The sequence below is a fragment of the Nansenia antarctica genome (genome assembly GCF_963989245.1).
Source record: "Nansenia antarctica genome assembly, chromosome: 7".
In the NCBI taxonomy this organism is placed as follows: domain Eukaryota; kingdom Metazoa; phylum Chordata; class Actinopteri; order Argentiniformes; family Microstomatidae; genus Nansenia; species Nansenia antarctica.
In genome coordinates, this window is record NC_137677.1 from 5,638,773 (window position 1) to 5,656,101 (window position 17,329).

Below are 17,329 nucleotides of genomic sequence, written 5' to 3' on the forward strand. Positions count from 1 at the left end.
CATGTCTAGCATGTCTTGCTGTAACCTTTAGGCCCCTCCCACAAACCTACGTCAGAAGGTCATCACCGGAAAAGGTCACTTGCGAGCAAGATGGCGGCCTCCTTGTGTCAGTGTTACCAGGTGAGTTGTCATTTAACACACTTTCACAGCGTTATCTGTGAATCGCGAATACAGAAACCTACGGTTTGTCGAGGATAATGATCAAATGCATGTACCCTTGAAACGTCCACTGGACCACGGTTAGTTTGGACGCCAGATCACTGAGATCAGTGACTTACTGTACCAGGAAGACTCAGACTGAATGGGTCCAGATCCTCATGTGTCCAGGCCTTGCATCATAACAGTGGAAAAAGTGTCTGTCAAAATGCTTATCGTGACGTTAGAATTATAAGGTTCTATGATCTCCATTTTTGTCAGAATTGATTTTTTAAATACATAATCTGATCCATTAGGTGTTTATTAATGCCTGTGTGGTGTTATTTTTAACATGTTGATATTTTTTAGTTAGTAATTCATAAAATACAAAGGTTCCATCTCACAGAACATAACGGAATGTAAAAACTTTGACGCTCAATATCTCTGAACTGCCCTAAACGGAGATAGAACCTTATCATTCTAAACGGAGATAGAACCTTATCATTCTAAACGGAGATAGAACCTTATCATTCTAAACGGAGATAGAACCTTATCATTCTAAGATCACGTTATGATCACAACGTTTCTATACTTATACATTATATTTCGAGTTGCATTGACACTTTTTGACGTCATGCATTTCAAAGCATATATTGCACCCCATGGTGAATATCGATCTGATGTGCAACAAGGACTCTGATCTGACCACTGCTTTCTGGGTCTTTCTAACATGTACAGGCTACCAAGTCAGTGATTTTAAACCAAATAAACCTATGTAGCCAAACGAATTGCTTGGAAACTATTAGTTCACATCAAAAGCAATCCTTTTGTTCAGTCACATACCAGTCATAAACCATTGCTGGGCTGTCATGTGAGTGTTGTACTGAATGTTTCTCTCTCTCTCTCTCTCTCTCTCTCTCTGTCTCTCTCTCTCTGTCTCTGTCTCTGTCTCTCTCTCTCTCTGTCTCTCTGTCTCTCTCTCTCTCTCTCTCTGTCTCTCTCTCTCTCTCTCTCTCTCTCTCTCTCTCTCTCTCTCTCTCTCTCTCTCTCTCTCTCTCTCTCTCTCTCTCTCTCTCTCTCTCTCTCTCTCTCTCTCTCTCTCTCTCTCTCTCTCTCTCTCTCTCTCTCTCTCTCTCTCTCTCTCTCTCTCTAGCTGTGTGTCAGACGAGGTCTGCTGGTGTCCAGTCCTTCATACCTGCTCCTCCACAACAGACCTCACGTTTACAGGATATGTGCGTCCCTACCGACCCTCACAGGGTCCTCACAGGTAACCCCCCTAACCACTCTATCAACTTTTGATTCTGTTTAAGCACCAAACTGTCCTGCTTGACCTACCATATCTTACTGTAAAAGACACTTAAGCAATATCACACGAGAGGGAGTGCTGTTATACTGAATATTAGCACGGCTGTGATTCGGTCAAACAATCACAGTATTCTGTATTCTTGCCTAGTAACCTGAACACAAACATCCGCAGGCTAGATACTTTGTATCGTGTACCTGTACGTTCTCATTTATTGTGCAACCAGTGAAATATGACTCGGTTGACAGTCGCTTTGGTGGCATGTGTGAATGGGATTCAGACGAGTTGACATTGCTCAGATAGTACATTGCTCATAACGACCGTTAATGTAGTCTAATTATGTAGTCTAATTAACGTTAATGTAGTCTAATTAACGGTCTAATTAACGGTCATTTAGTAGAACACCTGTGCGGCGGAGTGATACATATAGCTAAAAGTCCCAGTTAGGGCTGCAACTAACGATTATTTTGATAATCGATTAATCTGCCGATTATTTTTTCCAGTTAATCGATTAAATCGATTACCCAAAAATACGTGTGGTGAAAAGATTGGAAACATTTTTTTTTTTTTTTTTTTAAGATTTATTTTGCACATTTTATTTTATGTTTTCTAAATCAGCCAGGCCTATACATATACATGTGCAACATGAATAAGTATTAATAAAAAATAAAAAATAATATAAATAAAAAAGGCTTTGCTACATCAAATAGGTTTAACAACAGGCCATGGACTATGGCGGTAGATTGTTTCAATAAAGTAGTTGAACTCTAGCTCAATACATGCATTGTTTTAGGTAATAACTTTGCTTAATGTAAAGGTCAGTAACCCAAAGTGCAATATAGGCTACAGACAAGACACTAATGTTTTTATATAACAGATATGCTCCAAAACAATGCAATGTGTCCTCTCACTCCATACAATAGGCTAGGCTACAGTCAGTGTCTCACTCTAACTCACGGGTAGCTTGGTAGGCTACCACTAGCTAGCCTTTAGCTTATCACCTCTGCTCTACCACTGACGTTAGCCAGCTAGCTAAATACACTTGTCATGCAATATTGAATTCATGAATGCGAGCAAACACTCACTGGCTATCGCATTACATTACAGTCATTTAGCTGACGCTTCGCCAGAACTCACACTAACGCATTTGCATGGAGAGCAGGAGACCATGGAAGGGCTGAGCCCAGCAGGACTTATATGATAAAACATTAGGAAGTTAGCTGTAACCCTCCTCTATAGAAACATAGTTAGTGTAACCCTCCTCTATAGAAACATAGTTAGTGTAACCCTCCTCTATAGAAACATAGTTAGTGTAACCCTCCTCTATAGAAACATAGTTAGTGCTCTGGTTCTCAGCACAGCTACACAGACTACAGCTGGACGAGCAGCGTAGTGACAGTCAGCTAGCGGCAGCAGCGAGCTAACCCTGCTAGCTAACTCACTAGCATGTCCTGACAGCAGACAGCAGACAGCTTCACTCTCAAGGCTTTTGAGTAGCATGATTTAAATGTAGCCGCCGCGCCTGTGTAGGTACCGGATTTTCCCACTTTTCCGGTTCCGGTCATAGGTTCTGCCCTTTCCGGCCATAGGTAGCGCTATGATTCGCTATGATTCGCGATGCCTACACCGGCCGCAAGACAGCGTGGCGTGCGTCAACAGGAAGTAGGTTTGTTATGGAAACAAAACCCGAAAAAAAAAGAAAAAAAAGTAACAAAAAAAAAGAAAGAAAAAAAAAACGACGAATCGATAATGGCATTCGTCGCCAACGAATTTCGTTATCGATTATTATCGATTTAATCGATTCGTTGTTGCAGCCCTAGTCCCAGTGCTGTTATACTGTATATCGGCCTTCATGGAATGCCTCTTGTCCAATCAAATGACTTGGTCGGAACTAACTGTTGTGTAATGATAGTCCAGACAACTTCCAAGTTGTTGTCTTGCAATAGCAAGCTTGTCCAAGGCTTCTAGGCTATTTAGTTTTTGAGGATAGCTGTTGAAATGAGCTTATGTACCCAGGCTTGTGTAACAGGGCTATCATTGACCTGTTTAGCAATGCCCATGTCATGTGTTGCTGTAGGCCCGCTATGCGTCCGGAGACAGAGGCGGCCGCCGCAAAGGATTCCTGGGGGAGTTCCTGGACAACCTGAAGCACGAACTGGGCAAGAACAACGAGATGAAGGAGAACATCAAGAAGTTCCGTGAGGAAGCCAAGAAGTTGGAGGAGTCGGAAGCCCTGAAGCAAGCCAGGAGGAAATATGTAAGCGCTCCAGTCCAGTGTCATGCTTTTGTTTATGGGTATGAAATAACCTGTGGGACCATGGAGCTGCTAAGTATTGAAACACACCGGTGTGTTCTTCATCATGTCATTTGCGACTTTACCACTGACTTATGTGGCATGTGTGGGACCGTTTTCAGCTGAGTTAAATGTCACCCTCTCTCTCAGAAAACCATAGAGTCTGAAACTGTGAAGACGTCTGAAGTTCTGAAGAAGAAGTTTGGGAACCTGTCCGAGACTTGGAAAGAGGTACGGAGCTTGTGTGCTACTGTCCTATGACTTAAATGTCAACCTTTTGGTAGCCTACGCTTCGGTTTTTTGTCACAAGAAGTGTGCATGAGTGTTTTAGATAAAAAAAATAAAATAAAAATTGTTACCATTGTCTTATCACGTTACCATACACCTGTTTGTACCTCAGTAAACCTTTCCTGTGACGTGTGTGTGTGTGTGTGTGTGTAGGGGCTGGAGGAGGTCAGCCGTACGGACCTGGGGAAGAAGATCATGGAGGGGGTGGAGGAGGCTGCGAAGACGGCCAAGACCTCAGCAGAGAGCGTGTCCAAGAGCGGAGAGAGGATCGGAAAGACGGGGGTCTTCAGAGCAGTATCACAGGTGGGGTCCTTCTCTCCGAAACAGAATCAGAATCTTGTTTGTGTTCTCTCTCTCTCTCTATCTCTCTCTCTCTCCCCCCCCCCACCCCACACTGTATTCTTGCTGTCCAACCTCTCAAGCCAACTTCCTCTGCCCCACACACAGGGTATGGAAAGTGTGAAGAAAGAGATCGACGAGCTTGCTCAGAGCGGCCCCTACCGCCCCCCTAAAAGACTACGGAAGAGGAGTGACTTCTCCTCCAAGTCCGCAGAGAACGAGAACAAGGTCTTCGAGGCCAACGAGTATGTACCTCTTTCGCATTCTAGAATAAAGTGTAGAACCCTCTTGTTAAGTGTCCTGTGCTGCCTGCCAATGATGGTGTCACTTGGGAAACAAAGATCATATCAGACATATGTTTGTTTGTGGTGTGGCATGTTCCCTGTTGTGAGTTGTGAATCTGTAACTGTGTTTTCCAGGGAGGCTATGGGGGTGGTGATGCACAAGGACTCTAAATGGTACCAACAGTGGAAGGAATTCAAGGACAACAACGTCGTTTTCAACAGTAAGGAAGGACTGTCTCTTGATCGCTGTTTGTTTATATCTTTGGTGTTTGCCGTGTTCTATGCTGTTCAAGAATCACCCACCTCTCCATGTTTTGCTTACATGATGCTTTGCAGCAGGGGGGTAATTCCATCAATGTTGCTAAAGGAAAATCCAGGCTTTTCTTGACAGATTTCGTGAGATATTGGATATTTCTTTAGCGTCGTTGATGGAATACCTCACAGATGTATTACTACTCATCAAATAATTGTTTTCAGGAATGTTTGCTGCAGTTCTATGTATGACCACTAGATGGCGCTAAGTGTTAATGTGTTTCCTGAGCAGGGTAGTGTTGTCATTCTTTGAATCTGGCTCTGTATGCCAGAGTTGGGGGCAAATTCCTTTTAAATTCCGAAAAATTAATTGAATTCCAATTCACTAATTGAGGCTATTTTGTTGTATGATGTATGTTCCCAAAGTCAGCAACTTAACTGTTTGTGTTCTTCAGGTTCTTTTGTAGCTGGAAAATAAAAAGCTTTGGCATTATTAGAGTTTTAAAACACATCCTGATTTGATGGAAATGAAAAGGAATTTGCCCCAACCCTGTTGTATGACACTGTGTTCTTGTATCCTTCTATGGTTGAAATGTGGTAAATCGAGAGCCCCTAAGTTACCCTTGTATAGTTTCTCTGTATTGATTTTGCCTTCCAAAGACTTCAGATCCCAGATACAGAGAGGGGGGAAGCCACTTAACACTATAGAGCTGCACCCAGTGGCTATATATTTCTGTAGTTCTTTATGCGGAGGCTCTATGTGTCTGTAGTTCTTTATGCGGAGGCTCTATATGTCTGTAGTTCTTTATGCGGTGGGCAGGTGCAAACAGGGAACCCACTAGCTGATTGCTAACGCTAGCCGGTGAATGTTGTCCCGCAATTAAAGCCTCGTTAACCTTGGAGCTAATGAGGCCCTGCTAACAAGCAGAGCAGCAGGCTAACGATAGCCAGGGGAGTCCCCCGGGGCCTGACAGCAGAGGACGGGGGGGGGGGGCAGGGTGCTTTTAAGGGACGTCGCAATAACAGCCTCTTTTACAAGCCAGCAAGCAATTAGGCATTACTTAAGGAAAACTATTCAGGTACTTAAGGAAACTTGTGCCAAACGATAAATCATTTTTGGACTTGTGGGAAAGGGAGTTGTGTTATACAGTGATGACATTGTACAAAGTCGATAAAAAATAAAACATTTCTAGTTGTACTGAGCTTGCTTTTGTTATTGTAGCCTCCTCAGCCCTTTCTGGACACGGAAATATGAAAAGGAATCCAATTTGAACTGTGTGTGTGTGTGTGTGTGTGTGTGTGTGTGTGTAAACCAGGAAATGTGTCAGGAAGGTGCAGGGAGTCATCCATCACAGAGCAGAGGGATACAAACACAATGGCCTTGACACTGGCCCTGTTGTTTGGACCATACTGTCCCTGTACTCTCTAACCCTGTACTCTTCGGGGGGGGGGGGGGGATTGTTTTCAAGTCTGAAAACAATCCCCTAGAGGACCCTACTTCTCTAGACCATGCTGGGATGAACCCTGTCCTCTCCCCTTCCTCTCCGCAGGATATTTCGAGATGAAGATGAAGTACGACGAGAGCGACAACACCCTCATCAGAGCGTCGCGCGCCGTCACAGACAAGATGACCGACCTCCTAGGTAACTCTCCCAGTCGGACCTCACTCACGCTCACAGGAATAGCAATCCAAGTCTTATCGTCCTATCGAAGTGCTGTTGTTTGGTTTGTCCTGTCGTCCAGGGTCTACCGTTCCTCATTCCCCATTCCAACTGTGTTGGTCTCTCAGGACTTTTATTAGAGTGGTTTAAATCTTATCTAGCTGGTAGGCAGTTCTCTTGTCCTGAGAGACTCTGTTTCTGATAATGTTGACATCACATGTGGGGTCCCTCATGGGTCTATTCTTGGTCCCTTGCTCTTCTCCCTGTCCGGACAATGAGTCCACCCTCTCATTTCTACCTCCACCAGCCTCCTCCGGTGCCTATGCAGATGTGTCTGGGTTCTAGTCTAATGTTGTGCATGTCTGGGGATGTACTTTACAAGGGGAGCTTGAGGTGTGAATCTCTCTTGGCGTCTGTGCAGGGGGTCTCTTCTCCAAGACGGAGATGTCCGAGGTGCTGACGCAGATCCTGAAGGTGGACCCTTCCTTCGACAAGGACTCCTTCCTGAAGCAGTGTGAAGCGGACATCATCCCCAACGTCCTGGAGGTCAGTAACAACAGTTTCCCTTTCCCTTACTACCCTGTTTACATTTACATACATTTGAACCATTTAGCAGATGCTTTTATCCAAAAAGGACTTAGAGATTACTGGGTCTCCTTGGAGTAGTAACACTAGTGGTGGTGTTCCCAGGTGGGATATGAACTCATGTCCTTCTGGTCACCAGTCCAACTCACTATCCACTAGACCGCTACTACCCTAGCCATTCCTCTTCCCTAACAATTTGTCTTGTGCTTCTTGTTATGAAACACGTTGCATAACGTGTTAAATCTTTTTAATATTGCCTTTAAATGACTAAATAATTAAATGATGATTACCGTATTTTCCGGACTATAAGTCGCGGTTTTTTTCATACTTTGGCTGGTCCTGCGACTTATAGTCAGGTGCGACTTATATATCAATAATTCATAATCTCTGACTGACATGAACTGACATACGGTAATCTCTGACTGACATGAACCAAGGAGTAACTTCCGCTAGCGCCTCATACACGATAGAATAGCCATTATACTTGACAATGTGGACATTAAACACGACAATGTGGACATTAAACATGATGTTATGGACCTTATACACAATGTTATGGACGTTATAAACGATATTAAAGTCATTTATTCCTTCCAGAGACTGTTCTATGTTGCTAAGTTACCCCCGCGAGGCTATTTTGCTACTTCCGCTAGCGCCACATACGCGATAGAATAGCCATTATACTCGACAATGTGGACATTAAACACGACAATGTGGACATTAAACATGATATTATGGACCTTATACACGATATTATGAACGTTATACACGATATTAAAGTCATTTATTACCTTTCAGAGGCTGTTCAATGTTGCATTGTTTGTAGGCCGCCCTTCATCCTAACTACCGTATTTTCCGGACTATAAGTCGCGGTTTTTTTCATACTTTGGCTGGTCCTGCGACTTATAGTCAGGTGCGACTTATATATCAATAATTCATAATCTCTGACTGACATGAACTGACATACGGTAATCTCTGACTGACATGAACCAAGGAGTAACTTCCGCTAGCGCCTCATACACGATAGAATAGCCATTATACTTGACAATGTGGACATTAAACACGACAATGTGGACATTAAACATGATGTTATGGACCTTATACACAATGTTATGGACGTTAGAAACGATATTAAAGTCATTTATTCCTTCCAGAGGCTGTTTAACGTTGCAATGTTGTACCCGCGAGTAGCATTTTGCTACTTCCGGTAGCGCTTCATACGCGATAGAATAGCCATTATACTCGACAATGTGGACATTAAACACGACAATGTGGACATTAAACATGATGTTATGGACCTTATACACAATGTTATGGACGTTAGAAACGATATTAAAGTCATTTATTCCTTCCAGAGGCTGTTTAACGTTGCAATGTTGTACCCGCGAGTAGCATTTTGCTACTTCCGGTAGCGCTTCATACGCGATAGAATAGCCATTATACTCGACAATGTGGACATTAAACACGACAATGTGGACATTAAACATGATGTTATGGACCTTATACACAATGTTATGGACGTTAGAAACGATATTAAAGTCATTTATTACCTTTTAGAGGCTGTTCAAAGTTTCATTTTTCCTCCGCGACGCCATGTTGTTAGCCCCGCGCTAGCTAGCGGACTTTACACTCGATAATACAAGTATTCCTTAACCTTTCAGAAGAAGTTTCAACGTGAATTATGTCCTTCCTGGGCTTACAAATCCTCTCATGTCTCTTCACAGTGCCAGACTAGAGTCAAGCTCAACAGGTTCTTCTTTCCCCGCTGATTCCGCCAAGCCCGTTCCCTTGAACCATGCGACTTATAGTCCAGTGCGACTTATATGTGGTTTTTTCCTCTTCATGGCCCATTTTTGGCCTGCTGCGACTTATACTCGGGTGCGACTTATAGTCCGGAAAATACGGTACTTCCGTTTTTCACCAAGCTATCTTTGTCATGGCCTTATACACGATAAATAGTCGTTACACTCGACAATGTGGACATTAAGCACTATATTATGAACGTTATACACGCTATTATGAACGTTATACACGATATTAAAGTCATTTATTACCTTTCAGAGGCTGTTCCATCCTGTTTGCTTGCTCCCGCGACGCCATTTTGCTAACCTTCGTTAGCAACGCGCTAGCTAGCCCTGGCTTTACACTCGATAATTTAAGTATTTCTAACCTTTCAGAAGAAGTTTTAACGTGAATTATGTCCTTCCTGGGCTTACAAATCCTCTCATGTCTCTTCACAGTGCCAGACTAGAGTCAAGCTCAACAGGGTCTTCTTTCCCCGCTGATTCCGCCAAGCCCGTTCCCTTGAACCATGCGACTTATAGTCCAGTGCGACTTATATGTGGTTTTTCCCTCTTCATGACCCATTTTTGGCCTGCTGCGACTTATACTCGGGTGCGACTTATAGTCCGGAAAATACGGTATATAATGATTAAAGCACTTTGAGTTGCAACGTTTGCAGGAAAAGTGCTATACAAATAAAAGTTATTATTATTATTATTATTGTACAGTGACATACAAAATGGAAACATCAATATTTTTGTGCTATGTCTTAACCCCTCTCTCTCCTCTCCTCTCTCTCTCTCTCTCTCCTCTCCTCTCTCTCTCTCTCTCTCTCTCTCATTCTCTCTCTCTCTCTCTCTGTCTCTCTCTCTCTCTCTCTCTCTCCAGGCTATGATCCGAGGAGAGCTAGAGGTGCTGAAGGACTGGTGTTATGAAGCGGTATGTTCCTTTTGGACCCTTTCTAAATTCCAAAGACTGTTGGAAGTGAATGTAGGCATGCTAGGAGGCTATGAGGGTGAAGGGGATTTCTAGTTTTAGTGTGATCATTTTTCCTTCTGTTGCTATTTCTTTGATTGATAGATTGAGATGTTTATGTTAATTTCAAATATGTGGAAAACAGCAACAATAATGAATATAACAGAAAACCAAAAAGCATAAAGCAAAAGAAATTATTGCACATTTAACTTAGTTTCATTTTTTTTTTAAACATTTTTTATCACATATTTGAAAAGGAGTGAGAAGAAGTACAAACGTATTCAATCCCATCTCTTCTCCATAAATCATACAGATGCTTCCTGTTCAAATTAATACAATCTCATACAAATACTGCATACCCGAAAGTCAAATATCATATTAGCATACTCTTCTCCCTCTGTGTCTGGTGTGTAGACCTACAGCCAGCTGGCCCACCCCCTCCAGCAAGCCAAGGCCATGGGACTGCAGTTCCACTCCAGGGTTCTGGACATAGACAACATCGACGTGAGTCACTCTGGGTTACTGTTCTGTTACCATGACTCCTGGGGAGCTAGAGGGGATACTAACACACTTTCTCGTGTGTGTGTGTGTCTGTGTGTCTGTGTCTGTGTGTGTGTGTGTGTGTGTGTGTGTGTGTGTGTGTGTGTGTGTGTGTACCCTTAGACTCAGACTGAAACACATTGAGCAACCGAGTGTCCTATGCTGATGCAGCTACTAATGTTTGTGTTCAAGAATGTTATTGTAAAATGTGAACGCAAATAAAGATACTAAAATGTGTGTGTGTGTGTGTGTGTGTTTTCTCTCACAGCTGGCCATGGGGAAGATGATGGACCAAGGTCCGGTGCTGATCATCACCTTCCAGGCCCAGCTGGTCATGGTGATCAGGAACACTAAAGGAGACGTGGTGGAGGGTGACCCTGTGAGTAGTGTGAACACACACACACACACACACACACACACACACACACACGCACACACACGCACACACTCTTACTTAGTCTGAACTCACTCACAGATGAACTAATCCTAGAGTAAATTGCAACCCCAATGTTTCTATTATGTAACATGTTTAGTCTCAGACTAAGATCAAGCTGTGGCTATTGAGTTGCTGACTGCTGACGTTGCAGATTCAAGTTTGACACAATGACCAAAACCTGAAACTCATGTACCTTATCTCACACCGTTTCTGCACAAATACAAACACATTTCCTGCTTTTCACTCATTTTGCAGTTCTAAACTATCGTACTACTTTTTTCCATTGAGCACATCAGTGTTTTGGATTTGTGATTACAGTTGAGAAAATGAGCCTTGCTTTCAGAAAACGTGTGGGAGCAGTCTGTGGGAGTAGGGTGGGAGGGGTTGAAGTTATGACCGAGGAGGTGAAGTCATGACTGTGTGTGTGTGTGTGTGTGTGTTCGCCCGCCCCCTCAGGATAAGGTACTGAGGATGATGTACGTGTGGGCGCTGTGTCGAGACCAGGAGGAGCTCAACCCCTACGCTGCCTGGAGACTCCTGGACATCTCCGCCTCCAGCACCGAGCAGATCCTCTGAGAGACCCCCCCACACACACACACACACACACACACACACACCCACTCCCAGGGACTGGCCGACCAGGAGGCTGGGGGTGGGGGCGGGCAGAGAGGAGAGGGGCTGGTGGAGAGAGCCTGGGTGGGGGGGTGGAGGGGGGAACATGGACTCACCACAAGGACAAGCAGAGCTGGACCCCCAACAACCCCAACATGCTCCTCAACTGTGGGTTTGGGGGAGGGGGGGTTTCCACACGGACCCTCTCCGGACGCCCCCCCTCTCCGACTGGACTAAGCGTACTCACAGACCAAGAGACGGATGGACTAGTGTTTCCACTGGGAGCCACTAGGGGGCAACAGACCACACGGAGCAATCGTCCGATCCCCATCCTCTTGTCTGTCTGTTAACCCATTGGTTAGATACGCTGGTGAGCCCCTCCTCTTCCAGACTTCCTGTCCACCTCTGATGGAGCGAGGCAGGGCCTCGGCACCTCATCTTCTCCATCTATCTGTTATTCCCCCCAGGGCGCGGGAGGCCATTCTGGACGCCACGTGTTCCGCCGTCGCCCTGGAGACCCAGATTTGTATAGAAGTCCAGTATAATAGTAAACAAATTAGAAAGTCTCTATTTATTGTGAAATAAAAATGACCCGTTTTCACTTTTTTTTTTTTTTTGAGGAGAAATGTTTGTCAACTATTGGCTTGCCTTAGCTAACTTGGAAATACGAGCTGATTATTTCCAAGGGCAACCTACAATGTTACATAAATAAAACCTCAATTAAGTGATTCGACGTTATGGCCGTTACCTGTTCTATTGTCTTTGGATCATTTTCCTGAACTTGTTTTTCTAGTAAACTTTCCCAGTGTGAGCAATATTGTTTTAGTCTCACTAATAATATTGAATGAATTAGTTCAAATACTACATTTCTGTGAGTGAAAGTTAGCATCTGCATTTGAAGTGGTTAGGCACACAAAGATGCTCATGTTGGATACATTTCACTTGGTTTGCTTTTGTAGAAAGTCATCGTCATTTACCTTCAATGTTGTGTTTCATGTCTAAATACAATGTGCCATGATGCTGCCCTGTCAACACCTTCTCTATGAACATGACCTATGATGACCTGTTCATACGAGGCCCATACAGACGAACTAGCTGCTTATTAACATTCATAACACGAGGATGGTCAGACATAACAGCTGTTCTTGTACACCTCAAGTCTCTACTGTCGTCTGTGTTCTGACAACACATTGATTTGTGATTGGCTGCTTGCGATCAGCATGTTATCCTACCATCTGAGAATGTCTCTCATAAGCAACAGCGCATCGTGTACGTTTTTTTATGTTACTACTTGTATTGAGTTATGATTATGATTTTATATGATTATGCATTTCTATGATTTTAGTTTGTCGCTACATCAAAGCCCTGCCCCTACTGTTTCCACTTCTGAATAAAACATCAGGATTCCAACCACACTTGCATTCGTCTCTGTCTTCCTTTTACATGTTTATGAACAATGAAAGATTCTCTTTTTTCAGTGGGAAGATATTCTTAAAATGTCAGAGAAAACGTTAAACCCCTCCAGAACATTCTAATTGACCTGAGTCACGTTACATTGTGACGGCCCTCTGGCCCTCTGGCCCTCTGGCCCTCTGGCCCTCTGGCCCTCTGGCCCTCTGGCCCTCTGGCCCTCTGGCCCTCTGGCCCTCTGGCCCTCTGGCCCTCTGGCCCTCTGGCCCTCTGGCCCTCTGGCCCTCTGGCCCTCTGGCCCTCTGGCCCTCTGGCCCTCTGGCCCTCTGGCCCTCTGGCCCTCTGGCCCTCTGGCCCTCTGGCCCTCTGGCCCTCTGGCCCTCTGGCCCTCTGGCCCTCTGGCCCTCTGGCCCTCTGGCCCTCTGGCCCTCTGGCCCTCTGGCCCTCTGGCCCTCTGGCCCTCTGGCCCTCTGGCCCTCTGGCCCTCTGGCCCTCTGGCCCTCTGGCCCTCTGGCCCTCTGGCCCTCTGGCCCTCTGGCCCTCTGGCCCTCTGGCCCTCTGGCCCTCTGGCCCTCTGGCCCTCTGGCCCTCTGGCCCTCTGGCCTTGTCTGGCCCTCTGGCCCTCTGGCCTTGTCTGGCCTACTCACCTCTGGCTACCTGGTGGGCGGGGCTGGAGCCCAATCAGGCAGATTAGGGGCAGCTGGCGCCGCCTCCTGATTAGAGTTTAAAACAGGCTCCAGTGTCCAGCTCACTCTCTCTCTCTCTCTCTTCCACCAGCTTGCTTTACACCAGCCAACACCCTCCTCACCATACTTTCCACTGCATCCACTCACTTACACTACTGACATTCTGATTATCATACCTCATCGGATTATTGCCTTAGTTCTCTTTAGTTGTAGTTAATAAATACTTAATTATATATTTAAGCAATATCACACGAGAGGTAGTGTGTTATACTGAATATCAGCACGGTCGTAGGTACGAGGCCGCAGGCCTAACGGTCGTTTAGTAGAACATCTGTGCGGCGGAGTGATACATATAGTTAAAAGTCCCAATGCTGTTATACTGTATATCAGCACTCATGGAATGCCTCTTGTCCAATCAAATTACTTGGTCGGAACTAACTGTTGTATAATGTTCATTTGGTGTGTGTATCCATTTTTGTTATGGCTTAGAGCTTAGAGTAACAAGATTGATAGCAGAAGAACATAATGGGATTCACTGATACATTCACCCAGAAGGGACATACATTTTCCATACATTTCTCATAAAACGTATGGCCAGCACGTAGCCCTATTGTCATTTCTAGAAGGTACACTATATTGCGGCCAATGGACCTCAGCATGAGTGATATCACCCATCCTCTCCATATGAGAGAAGGCAGTGTAGTGAGTAGAATGCAGAGCAGCAAGGCCTAGTGAGGACAGGGCGTGAGCTTAGAATGATAAGGTTCTATCTCCGTTTAGGGTAGTTCAGAGATATTGAGCGTCAAAGTTTTTACATTCCATTATGTTTTGTGAGATGGAACCTTTTGTATTTTATGCATTACTAACTCAAAAATGTCAACATTTAAAAAATAACACCACACAGGCATTAATAAACACCTAATGGATCAGATTATGTAAAAAACTCAATTTTGACAAAAATGGAGACAGAACCTTATAATTCTAACGTCACGAGTGGTGTTAACAGAATGCAGAGCAGCAAGGCCTACCGATGACAATGTTGTTAGAAGAATGCAAAGCAGCCGGGCCTGATGAGGAGGACAGTGCATGCACTGCAAAAAAACACGAGATAAAATACAAGAAATAAACACTTAATTTGAGAGGATTTTACTTAATAGTAGTGAAATTATCTGTCCATGCAGCAAGATAATTTTACTTGATAAGAAATCTTAAAATAAGTTGGTTCCAGTCTAGAAATAACTACGGTAGGCTCTGATAAGCATTCAAAGGCTTGAAATAAGAAGTAAATGCTGATTTTTTAGATAAAATTACTTGAAATCAGACTTGCTACAACACAGTAATAAGTTAAATACACTGAATATTAGCAAACAATTGTTGATTAATGTTTTTTGCATTCTTAATTTTAGCTCACTGAAAAAAGGAACAAGAAAACAAATCACTAATTTAAGTGGAAATTACATAATACTAGTAAAGTATGTTTATGCTGTTACTTGAAACAAGTTGGCTAATCTTGAAATATGTACGCCTAAACCCATAAACTAGACGCATACATCTTAAAACAGGAAACCAAGACAAGTTGAATTTCTCAAGCTTTATTGACAAAACGTTTACAAACGAACAAAGACAGGATGGTCGATTTAAACACTTGCATTGACCTGTGAGTCTACTCTAAACTGTGAGTCTACTCTAAACCTAGTCTACTCCCAGACACCTATGGTCACAGAAAGACTTCAGCGGTCAGTCTCATCTGGGTCACCTCTTGACCTGGTCCAGGGTGATGTCCTGTTACGACGACGCCCTGTTACTACTCTCATAGTACAGCGGCTAAGCTCTTATGAGGAATTGTGCACTTTTTGAAGAAAGCATGACATTTATACCATAGTTAGTACATGCCATAAGGTTTATTTTCAGATGTCGAGGGAAGTCATATTTGACCCCAGAGGCCCGGGAGAGGTCAAATCCAAGATGGCCGCCAGTCCACCGTGTCTAATGTACAAACACGCTTAATTTTGGAACCAAACAGAGTAGAAAAACACTTAAGGTGTCCTTTCCCCTCATGTCTTCCCTTATATCCCCTCATGTCCTCCCTTATATCCCCTCATGTCCTCCCTTATATCCCCTCATGTCCTCCTTATATCCCCTCATGTCCTCCCTTATATCCCCTCATGTCCTCCCTTATATCCCCTCATGTCCTCCCTTATATCCCCTCATGTCCTCCCTTATATCCCCTCATGTCCTCCTTATATCCCCTCATGTCCTCCCTTATATCCCCTCATGTCCTCCCTTATATCCCCTCATGTCCTCCTTATATCCCCTCATATCCTCCCTTATATCCCCTCATGTCCTCCCTTATATCCCCTCATGTCCTCCCTTATATCCCCTCATGTCCTCCCTTATATCCCCTCATGTCCTCCTTATATCCCCTTGTGTCCTCCCTTATATCCCCTCATGTCCTCCCTTATATCCCCTCATGTCCTCCCTTATATCCCCTTGTGTCCTCCTTATATCCCCTCATGTCTTCCCTCATATCCCCTCATGTCTTCCCTCATATCCCCTCATGTCCTCCTTATATCCCCTTGTGTCCTCCTTATATCCCCTCGTGTCCTCCCTTATATCCCCTCATGTCCTCCTTATATCCCCTCATGTCCTCCCTTATATCCCCTCATGTCCTCCCTTATATCCCCTCATGTCCTCCTTATATCCCCTCATGTCCTCCCTTATATCCCCTCATGTCCTCCCTTATATCCCCTCATGTCCTCCCTTATATCTCCTCATGTCCTCCTTATATCCCCTCATGTCCTCCCGTATATCCCCTCATGTCCTCCCTTATATCCCCTCATGTCCTCCCTTATATCCCCTCATGTCCTCCCTTATATCCCCTCATGTCTTCCCTTGTCTTTCGTCGGTTTGTTGTTAGTTTGTGTGTACTTTGAGTTCTGTGTAGAATTTTGTTTTGGAAATTAAGCACCTTTTTTTCATGTAATCACGTAATTTCAATGTCATTTGACCTTGACTTTGACCTAATTGCATTTTTTCGAATTCTGGCAATCTCAAAAGTATCACCAAATGAATGGGCATCCCTAACTTAGTTGGAAATTACACCTTAAGTGTTTTTCTACTCTGTTTGGTTCCAAAATTAAGTGTGTTTGAACATTAGACACGGTGGACTGGTGGCCATCTTGAATTTGACCTCTCCCGGGCCTCTGGGGTCAAATCTTCCCTCCACATTTGAAAATAAACCTTATGGTATGTACTAACTATGGTAGAAATGTCATGCTTTCTTCAAAAAGTGCACTATTATTGTACTAAGCCGCTCCACTATCAATCATCAACTTTACATCCTTTGAACATCTGAGAAACCCGATAACAGGGAATGAAAAAACACAGTTAACTGAAGAACATTTGACAAAATTAAGCGTGTTTGAACATTAGACACGGTGGACTGGTGGCCATCTTGAATTTGACCTCTCCCGGGCCTCTGGGGTCAAATCTTCCCTCCACATTTGAAAATAAACCTTATGGTATGTACTAACTATGGTAGAAATGTCATGCTTTCTTCAAAAAGTGCACTATTATTGTACTAAGCCGCTCCACTATCAATCATCAACTTTACATCCTTTGAACATCTGAGAAACCCGATAACAGGGAATGAAAAAACACAGTTAACTGAAGAACATTTGACAAAATTAAGCGTGTTTGAACATTAGACACGGTGGACTGGTGGCCATCTTGAATTTGACCTCTCCCG

The 17,329-nt window shown here is 44.0% G+C and overlaps 1 protein-coding gene across 1 annotated transcript; it reads left to right on the forward strand.

Moving 5' to 3' along the window:
• Window positions 1-87: 87 nt before the first annotated feature.
• Window positions 88-11,538, forward strand: timm44 (translocase of inner mitochondrial membrane 44 homolog (yeast)). Its single transcript, XM_080535668.1, has 13 exons — window positions 88-120; window positions 1,289-1,402; window positions 3,516-3,695; window positions 3,882-3,962; window positions 4,173-4,322; window positions 4,467-4,603; window positions 4,778-4,863; window positions 6,445-6,537; window positions 6,977-7,101; window positions 9,811-9,861; window positions 10,312-10,401; window positions 10,706-10,816; window positions 11,330-11,538. The coding sequence occupies exons 1-13, from the start codon at window positions 91-93 to the stop codon at window positions 11,447-11,449; spliced, it is 1,368 nt and encodes a 455-aa protein (XP_080391794.1). The 5' UTR covers window positions 88-90; the 3' UTR covers window positions 11,450-11,538.
• Window positions 11,539-17,329: the final 5,791 nt, after the last annotated feature.

Excerpts from the sequence above, each read along its gene's own strand:
- timm44 (XM_080535668.1), top strand. The coding sequence starts at position 91 with ATGGCGGCCTCCTTGTGTCAGTGTTACCAG. Across the intron at positions 4,604-4,777 it reads AAGGTCTTCGAGGCCAACGA|GGAGGCTATGGGGGTGGTGA; the intron begins GTATGTACCTCT and ends TGTGTTTTCCAG. Across the intron at positions 10,402-10,705 it reads TGGACATAGACAACATCGAC|CTGGCCATGGGGAAGATGAT; the intron begins GTGAGTCACTCT and ends TTTCTCTCACAG.